The sequence below is a fragment of the Lepidochelys kempii genome, chromosome 6 (assembly GCF_965140265.1).
Source record: "Lepidochelys kempii isolate rLepKem1 chromosome 6, rLepKem1.hap2, whole genome shotgun sequence".
NCBI classification, from domain to species: Eukaryota; Metazoa; Chordata; order Testudines; family Cheloniidae; genus Lepidochelys; species Lepidochelys kempii.
Window position 1 is genome coordinate 20,964,440 of NC_133261.1, and position 9,223 is coordinate 20,973,662.

Here is a 9,223-nt window from a genome sequence, read left to right on the forward strand (position 1 = left end):
GAGTCAGTGATTTGGACTTCGGGGACCTGAAAAAACAAAATATATCAGTTTTAAACGTTAATTTATATGCTGATGACTCTAAATCTAACTATGGGGAATTCACCATATAATTCTATAGCTAATGAATCTTTCTTAATTATGCTGTATTTGCAAATCATCTTTAAATAATACTGATATCTGATGCTAAAAAGTCAGGATTTGTGGTTTGGGGGAAAAAGAATCATAATTTATTTTAATAAGTTTTTACATTCAAGTATCATTTAATTTCTTTTCTTTTTTAAACTTTATAGATTGCCTCTTAGTTCATGGGATACAAAGTCTAAAAAACCATGTAACTGTACCAAATCTCAGTGTTTGAAATTGTAAGTAACTAACCATCTAGCATTTATTATGAAATATGAGCTAAGTTTATTTTGGAAAAGGCAAAGCTTAGAAAACATGAAATAGAATGCATGCATGTCCCAAAATACACAATTAGTATGTTGGGTTAAAACCAGAGAGGGTCAGATCCTTAGTGGATGTAAATTAGTGTAACCCCATTGTGGTCATTATAGCTAGGCCTGTTTACACCACCCGTGGATCTGGCCCAGAGGTGTACATGACTACATATGGTCCAGAGTTTTGAAGAATAAAACCTGAAACTAAATAATATTGATTATAATATGTGGCAAAAACATTATGAAATTGTATCAACTTCTGTATACTTGAGGCTCACTTCTCTCCATGTATATATATACATCAGGAACAGTCAGCATGGATTCACCAAGGGAATGCCTGACTAATCTAATTGCCTTCCATGATGAGATTACTGGTTCTGTGGATGAAGGGAAAGCAGTGGATGTATTGTTTCTTGACTTTAGCAAAGCTTTTGGCACCGTCTCCCACAGTATTCTTGTCAGCAAGTTAAAGAAGTATGGGCTGGATGAATGCACTATAAGGTGGGTAGAAAGTTGGCTAGATTGTCGGGCTCAACGGGTAGTGATCAATGGCTCCATGTCTAGTTGGCAGCCGGTGTCAAGTGGAGTGCCCCAGGGGTCGGTCTTGGGGCCGGTTTTGTTCAATATCTTCATAAATGATCTGGAGGATGGTGTGGATTGCACTCTCAGCAAATTTGCGGATGATACTAAACTGGGAGGAGTGGTAGATACACTGGAGGGCAGGGATAGGATACAGAGGGACCTAGACAAATTGGAGGATTGGGCCAAAAGAAATCTGATGAGGTTCAACAAGGATAAGTGCAGGGTCCTGCACTTAGGATGGAAGAACCCAATGCACAGCTACAGACTAGGGACCGAATGGCTAGGCAGCAGTTCTGCGGAAAAGGACCTAGGGGTGACAGTGGACAAGAAGCTGGATATGAGTCAACAGTGTGCCCTTGTTGCCAAGAAGGCCAATGGCATTTTGGGATGTATAAGTAGGGGCATAGCCAGCAGATCGAGGGACGTGATCGTTCCACTCTATTCAACATTGGTGAGGCCCCATCTGGAGTACTGTGTCCAGTTTTGGGCCCCACACTACAAGAAGGATGTGGAAAAATTGGAGAGAGTCCAGTGAAGGGCAACAAAAATGATTAGGGGTCTGGAACACATGAGTTATGAGGAGAGGCTGAGGGAACTGGGATTGTTTAGTCTGTAGAAGAGAGGAATGAGGGGGGATTTGATAGCTGCTTTCAACTACCTGAGAGGTGGTTCCAAAGAGGATGGTTCTAGACTGTTCTCAGTGGTAGAAGATGACAGGACAAGGAGTAATGGTCTCAAGTTGCAGTGTGGGAGGTTTAGGTTGGATATTAGGAAAAACTTTTTCACTAGGAGGGTGGTGAAACACTGGAATGTGTTACCTAGGGAGGTGGTAGAATCTCCTTCCTTAGAAGTTTTTAAGGTCAGGCTTGACAAAGCCCTGGCTGGGATGATTTAAATGGGGATTGGTCCTGCTTTGAGCAGGGGGTTGGACTAGATGACCTCCTGAGGTCCCTTCTAACCCTGATATTCTATGATTCTATGATATATATAGAGAGAGAGATATACAGATGCTGATAGAATTTCATTATGTCATTATGGTTTTGGCATAGATTATAAAATGTGTGAGAGAGAAGTAAGCATCAGATATAGTGTGTGTGTGAGACATATATGTTTCTTGTTTGGTTACCAGAAATTCTTTCTTGAAAAAGGAGAATGATGAAAAATTCTAAATTTGTATATATATTTGCTTTGTTAAACACAGATATTGCGATTGCTTTGCCAATGGTGATTTTTGCAACAACTGCAACTGTAATAATTGTTACAACAATCCATTTCATGAAACTGAGCGGTTTAAAGCTATTAAGGTAATAAAAGTATAATATGTATCTAGTTCAGACAGGAAAAAATATACAAGTGTTTTTGTTGGTTTTGGTTCGGCTTCAAAAATTCTGTAATTTAAAATAGTCCGATTTAAAACCTAGATAGAGTAAGTGGCATATAGTCCGTATATTGTTTTTAAATAAAAAAAAGTCATTGCAGTTAAAAATTTTCATTCACTTCATAGGACTTTTGACCCTTTTGGATCATAATCAGCATTATTTTAGTTGAACTGTGAGGGATGTCCTCGAAAAAATTGGAGGGAAGTGGAGCATATCAGAATTTAATTTAAGAAAAGATTTTCACTTGGAAGAAAAAATGTGTAATGTCTCAAAATCAAACAGAAGAAACTGATATCCAAGTTGTTATCCGGTCTGATAGACCCCTCAACATGAGAGGAATGGGCATTTCATAGGGCCCTTTTGTTACTCTTTCTGTATGACTCATGCAGTAATATAAAGGCTCTTTAATGGCAGCTATGTTGAACCTGATGTCTTGGAAGGAAGATCACCTCCATATTTGGAGCCTTTGATTAACCTTTGAGGGGAATAAAAGAGTGAAAAATAGAGGGCTAATTGCTATGCAAGAAGCAATATAGTATATCTGTCTCGGCTGTTACAACAGAATTATATTATCTAGCTAATTTTTGTAAAATTTGAACATAAAAGAAATCTATTTTCCAAAGGTAGGTGCGTTATAATAACTCTGTATTACTTGGTCTGTGCTCCTAGACTGCAACTGTCAGGAATTCCCCAATATAGTTCTAAGCACTGTGAATAGTGGTAGTAGCTGATGCTGATCTCATCAGACTGAGAGTTTTGTCACATCTGATCACACAAAACCATGGCACTTCATTGCATCATACCCTTGGATTTCTTTCTGTGTCAGCATGGCTCTTTGGATGGTAAAGCTGGAGAGGTTTGGACTCTCCAAGCAGGTGCCTGAAGTTCTCCTTGCTACTTCAGATTGCATCCTGGAGAGTATATTTGGTTACTGCAGGGATGAAAGTAAGTGTAGGGACTTACCGGTACGGGGCTGAGCTGGGGCCGGCTCTGGCTCCCGGAAGGGGCGGGGCTGAGGGGGGTCAGAGCCAGCCCCGGCGCACCCTGTACCGGCAAGTGCCTCCTTCCCCCTCCCTGTGGTAACAGCGGCAGCCAGGGGCTCTGGCAGCGGTTTAAAGGGCCTGGGGTGGTAGCAGCGGCCGGAGCCCTGGGCCCTTTAAATCGTCCCCAGAGCCCCGCCGCCGCTTCCCCAGGGCTCCGGTAGCAGGGCTCCGGGGACGGGGCTCCAGCCGCCACTGCTGCCCCGGACCCTTTAAATTGTCCCCAGAGCCTGCCGGAGCCCTGGGGAAGCGGCGGTGGGGCTCCAGGGACGATTTAAAGGGCCCAGGGCTCAGCCGCTGCTACCGCCCTGGGCCCTTTAAATCTCCGCTGGGAGCCGCAGGCCCTTTAAATTGCACCCAGGGAAGCCAATCCACCCTGGTACTGCGCACCAGCTCTTGCCGGTACGCTGTACCGGGGCGTACCGGCTTACTTTCACCTCTGGGTCCTGTTTCAGTTGTGTGTATCACCACGCTGAAGGCAGACCAGTTTCTCTGCTGTCCCTTTTCCTCCGATTCATGAGGGGCTTGTTACATTTAAAGCCTGCCTTTTAGAAGTCCTTGGTGTCATGAAATCTTAAGGCCTGATTGAAAACCCATTGAAGTCAACTGAAAGACTCCCATTGTCTTCAACAAAAGGGCTTTAGATCAGACCTTTAGTATGATATTTATAAATCTGATGAAACCTCCTCAGATAAATACCAGTGACTTCAAGTTTCTTACATGGAATGTTATATTTCTGGTGACAGTGGCTTCAGTTTGCACAATGAGTGAGCTTTAGCATTTCGTGATTGAGCCATATTATATTAAGATTATTTAAGAATAATGTGCCATGTACCAGACTAATCTTAAGTGAGCTGGAGAGTAGGAGTCACTAGAGTTTACCATAAGAGGGACAGCACATGGTACCCTTGGCTGAGCCCTGTCAGCTCAGAATTTTGAGTTATAGGAATTCCCACTTACTTTACACTAGATATCCAGACTCAGAGGTGTGGGTCTATTGCACATGCCTCAGAGAATAAGAATTACATGTAAGTACTTTTTTTTTCATAAGCACAGTTGATCTTGTATTTTACATAAGGAAAATTTCTGTGAATGTCTCACATGCCAATGCTTTTTGTTCTAGGCTTGTCTTGATAGAAACCCAGAAGCTTTCCTACCAAAGATTGGGAAAGGGAAACTGGGGGATATTAAACCTCGCCACAACAAAGGATGTAATTGCAAGCGCTCAGGGTGCCTTAAGAATTATTGTGAGTGCTTTGAGGTTAGTCAAGTGAACTTTCCTAGCATTAATCGTGTTCTTAATGAAAATGGATATGTTCTGATCCAGCTGTTTTTGCATAAATAATGTTAGACACTAAAAATAAATATTTGTCTTTTCCCCCCTCAGATTGTTCGTTCTAAATCTTATTCAACTTAGGGGGACAGATCCTTTTCCCTGATCTGGCTGTGGGTCACCAGCTAAGAATTTCCCTATGGGGGTGGAGGAGCTCTCAGCAGGCTCCTATGCCAACTGCACTCCTTGCTCCAGTGTAGGGGATGGGGAAAGGCTGTGTTGGGAGTAGCAAAGCACAACTACGCTCCACCAGTTCTCAGTTGTTGTTTGGTCCCTGAAGGGCCTTGCCCCACCCCTGATCCAAAAGCATTTGAAGGCAGAGGACAGTTTCCCATTGGCTTCATTGGACTTTTGGATCAGGCCCCAAGTGCAGATTTTTCCTGTCCGTGTGGAAGGGTGGCTCAGTTGCTTCTGTGTCATTGCCCTCCCATCTGATCCAGCAAAGTCCTCCACATGTCTGGAGTCCATGCTGCGGGAGCTGAAGGAGACTAGGCAGGCTAGAGGGAAGGAGTGGGTGGGCCATGTGCATGGTTCGAGGCATACACATCCCAATCATTCCCCTCTGTGGCCCCACAGAGAATACTTGGAAAAGCTGATAATAGCCCCTTGCTCTGCTGACTTTTCTCTAGTCTCCCTCTGGGAGTCTCCAGGACTGGAACAGTCAGGGTGAGTCTGTGGTAGCATGGCTCCAATAGATACTCTTATGTATGTTTAGTAATTTATGATTTTAGTGTTGGTTTAAATCAAAGTATTTTGTTTTTTCCAGGCGAAAATTATGTGTTCCTCTATTTGCAAATGCATTGGTTGCAAAAATTATGAAGAAAGCCCAGATCGAAAAACACTAATGAACATGCCAAACTACACAGAGATTAGAAATAATGAAGGAAACATCCTTGTTTCAACATCTACATTTGATATGTTATCAAAATCTAGACGAGACAGGTGAATATTTGGCATTAACAAAATGAAGTCCATCTATCTGTCCATGTTATTTTAGATTTTTCTGAAGTGCCCATCACTGCGTTATCTAAAAAATAGTGACTAATATTGACTAATGGTTTGTATAACAGATATCTGTGGATCCACACATAATTTTGGATTTATAGGCTTAGAAAGGTGATTTAAGACAAACCCGTTAGGAATACACTGTGCATCCTTTAGGGTTTATAAATATTACACCTACTTACCGAACTGCAATTACTTTTTTACTGATTGAGGACCTGATCCTTCCCCCACTCTTCTCTCTTCCCCATCCCACTCATTTTTAGCATCCCTTCTCCCTTATTTGTCTTTCGATTTAGCTAATCCCCTCTTAACAAAATCGTGGCCAAAGAATTTTTTTAAAATGTCATTTACACAATGTTTGCAGGTGATCACATTGTTCACCCTGCTTGTATGTTATACCCCTTTCTCCTCTACTTGTTGTCTGTCTTGCCCATGTAGATTGTACGCTATATGGGACAGGGACTGTCTACTACTCTTAACAGTGCCCAGCCCAACAGGACCCCATTCTTTTGTGGACCCTAGGGACCATCCTAATAAACATAATAAAACTTAATAAGGATCCAAAGCCCATTGAAATTTATAGGAGTCTCTCCATTGACTTCAATGGACCTTGCATCAGGCCCAGAAGCTTCTATGCAAGGTGAATTTTTCACTGCATCAACCACGGCTTTTTATTTTTTAACCTTCATATATAATTTTTAAAAAATCATATTATTAATTCTGTTTTAAAAACTGACTGGTGACTTATTTTGATTAATTTAAATAGTTTTTGTAGGCTTACTGTTTGTGCATGTACTTGTGAGGTTGGTTAATTAGTTAGTTAGTACTAAGTCCTGCCATTACTTGCTTGAGTCATGCTGCAGGGGGAGTGGAATGATGGCAACCATATGGGGGTTACAAGAGTCATCCTGTTGACTTGAAGCAAGATGGCTCTGAGTGCCAGGAGAGGACACTCACTGCCTTTTGCTTAAAAATGAGCAGAGTATGTTTTCAGCTAATGTGTGTTGTTTCCTGGAACAAATACCATGGTGCCTGACTAGGCCTCTTAAATGGTAGACCATGTTCCTTGACTGCAAAGGTGGGAATCTGACTGTTTCTTACAAAAGAGGAAAGAAATTCATTGCACCATCTTTCCCAACTTGTACTATGTATGCAGCACTTGGATGCACTTATCCCTTAGTGTGAACACTATCTTACATAAAAAGAAAAGGAGTACTTGTGGCACCTTAGAGACTAACCAATTTATTTGAGCATAAGCTTTCGTGAGCTACAGCTCACTTGCATCCGATGAAGTGAGCTGTAGCTCACAGAAGCTCATGCTCAAATAAATTGGTTAGTCTCTAAGGTGCCACAAGTACTCCTTTTCTTTTTGCAAATACAGACTAACACGGCTGCTACTCTGAAAACTATCTTACATGTGATTAATTAGGAGGATTCAGAAGCAGCTTGTTGGCTTCTAGAGCTGTTACAAGTAGAGGACTAAGATGTCCCACAGGAATATGCTATCTAGTAACTATGCAACTACCGTGACTCAGCACTATGTATTTTCAGTTTCAGTAAGTTTAGTAGAGTGTAATTTGTCTTTCATATATTGAGTGTTTACTATTCAAGTATTTTATATTGTGTTTTTTTTCCTGACAGGCAACCTACTACATGTATATCCTGGGAAGTGGTTGAAGCAACGTGTGCTTGTCTCCTGGCACAAGCTGAAGAGGCAGAAAAAGAAGCTTACTCTCTTTGTCTAGCAGAACAAATGATCTTGGAAGAGTTTGGGAGATGCTTATCACAAATTCTACATTCAGAATTTAAGTCCAAAGGGCTGACAGTTGAGTAATGTACAATGTATTCTAAAACTAATGAGTGTTCACTTTATTGCGCATCACTGTATTCTGAGTACTATTATTACTCAGTGGGCTGATTTTGATCTCACACTGACGTAACTCCATTGACTTTAACTCAGTTGATTCTGAATTACAGGGTTTAAGTGAGATCAGAATCAGGACCAAAACATTTCAGAGTCACCTAGAATATTTTACTTATGTTAAAGAATTTTCCATAAAACAACATCATTGCTTTGGGCCAGATTCTGGAGTCTTTACCCAAACAAAACTGCCATTGAAATCCAAATAATTTACATGGTTTTGAGGGGAGTTTACCTAAGTAAGGTATCGAAGTCAATGATTTTAGGATTAAGCCCCAAAAGAGGCCTATTTTAGGATTTAGGATTAGGCCCCTTTTAGTACTATGAAAGTACTTATTAAAATCAGAAGAGTAGAGAGCTACTTTATTACTTGTAATATACATCTTTTGGTGTTTTCTCTACTTTTCCAGTTTGGGGAAAAAGTTAAATATTAAACCCAAGATTTTTAGATATGGCCTTCATTTTTGCAGTTGCAATTTTGCTCCCTCAAATCTGGTAGTTAGATGTGAATGATTGATATTTATATATGCAGTTCACTACGGGTGCCCAAAAACACCTGCAGAAATGGAGATTGGATGGAGGCGCAGCTGAAAATCAAGGCCTCAAAGTTTTCTCTAGACCCTATCCCCACACCTGCTCTTCCAATTATAATAAGTAGAGCTGCACTACTTTAAAAGGGATTAAACATTCACTGCCCATTTTTGTGGGAGTTTTGTGAATATTTGGTTTGGGTCCATATATACTGTACCTGTCAATATTCAGTCTAGCTGCAGATAACTGTATTTTGAAGGTGTTCACATTTTTGCATCCTCACTTAGGTCCATCTTTATTCACACAATAAATATTTAATCAATTTATTTCCAAGTTTTATATGTTAATCACAAATACTAATGTTCTAAAAACACTTCCACACTGCTCTATACTGGAGTTTGATATGACAGAGCAGTGTTTTTATTTCATTTGTTTTTTCCTATTTCTTATAGTATTCTTCCACTATGTCCCTGGTCCAGCAAAGCATTTAAATACGGGCTTAAATTTAATCACCTGGGTAATCCCATCACCTTCAACAAGGACTATTCACATGAATAAAATTAAGCAAGTTAAGTGCTTTGCTAGATGGAAGCCTAAATCTTCTTTCCAGGTATTTCAAATGTCATTGTTTTTATTTAATATAACTTTGTTGTGAACCATATGTATAAAAAAGCAAATAAAACATAAGAGGTAGTGTATGCTTCAGAACTTATTTATGACAATCAATAGCTCCTACTGCATATAGGTAATTTACATGCTACAGCATTCTGTATTTTGAGCAATTTCTAGAATCAGTGTTTGAAATTAACATCTTAATAGCTTAATTTATCACAGGGTTTGTCTACCCAGCTTGATAATGCATGCTAGAGGGTTGTGAATTCTAAAGCACACCGCATGCTGCACACTAACCGGCCCACATAGACTCTGCTGGTGTACACTAAATGTTTCCTACTGCACGTTAACATAGTTACTGATTCCATAGCTCTACAGTAACA

The 9,223-nt window shown here is 40.5% G+C and overlaps 1 protein-coding gene across 9 annotated transcripts in view; it reads left to right on the forward strand.

The window, feature by feature from the left end:
* TESMIN (testis expressed metallothionein like protein) overlaps window positions 1-8,896 on the forward strand; it is a 42,581-nt gene extending 33,685 nt beyond the window's left edge. For 8 of the 9 annotated variants that reach the window (XM_073347055.1, XM_073347052.1, XM_073347051.1 and 5 more), the window contains 5 exons: window positions 291-362; window positions 2,221-2,323; window positions 4,562-4,699; window positions 5,538-5,713; window positions 7,418-8,896. In XM_073347055.1, coding sequence (XP_073203156.1) covers window positions 291-362; window positions 2,221-2,323; window positions 4,562-4,699; window positions 5,538-5,713; window positions 7,418-7,610 — 682 coding nt within the window. In that variant the 3' untranslated portion in view covers window positions 7,611-8,896. Of the gene's footprint in view, window positions 1-290; window positions 363-2,220; window positions 2,324-4,561; window positions 4,700-5,537; window positions 5,714-7,417 lie in introns of those variants that run through there. The other variant, XM_073347057.1, reaches the window with a different exon arrangement.
* The last annotated feature ends 327 nt before the right edge of the window (window positions 8,897-9,223 follow it).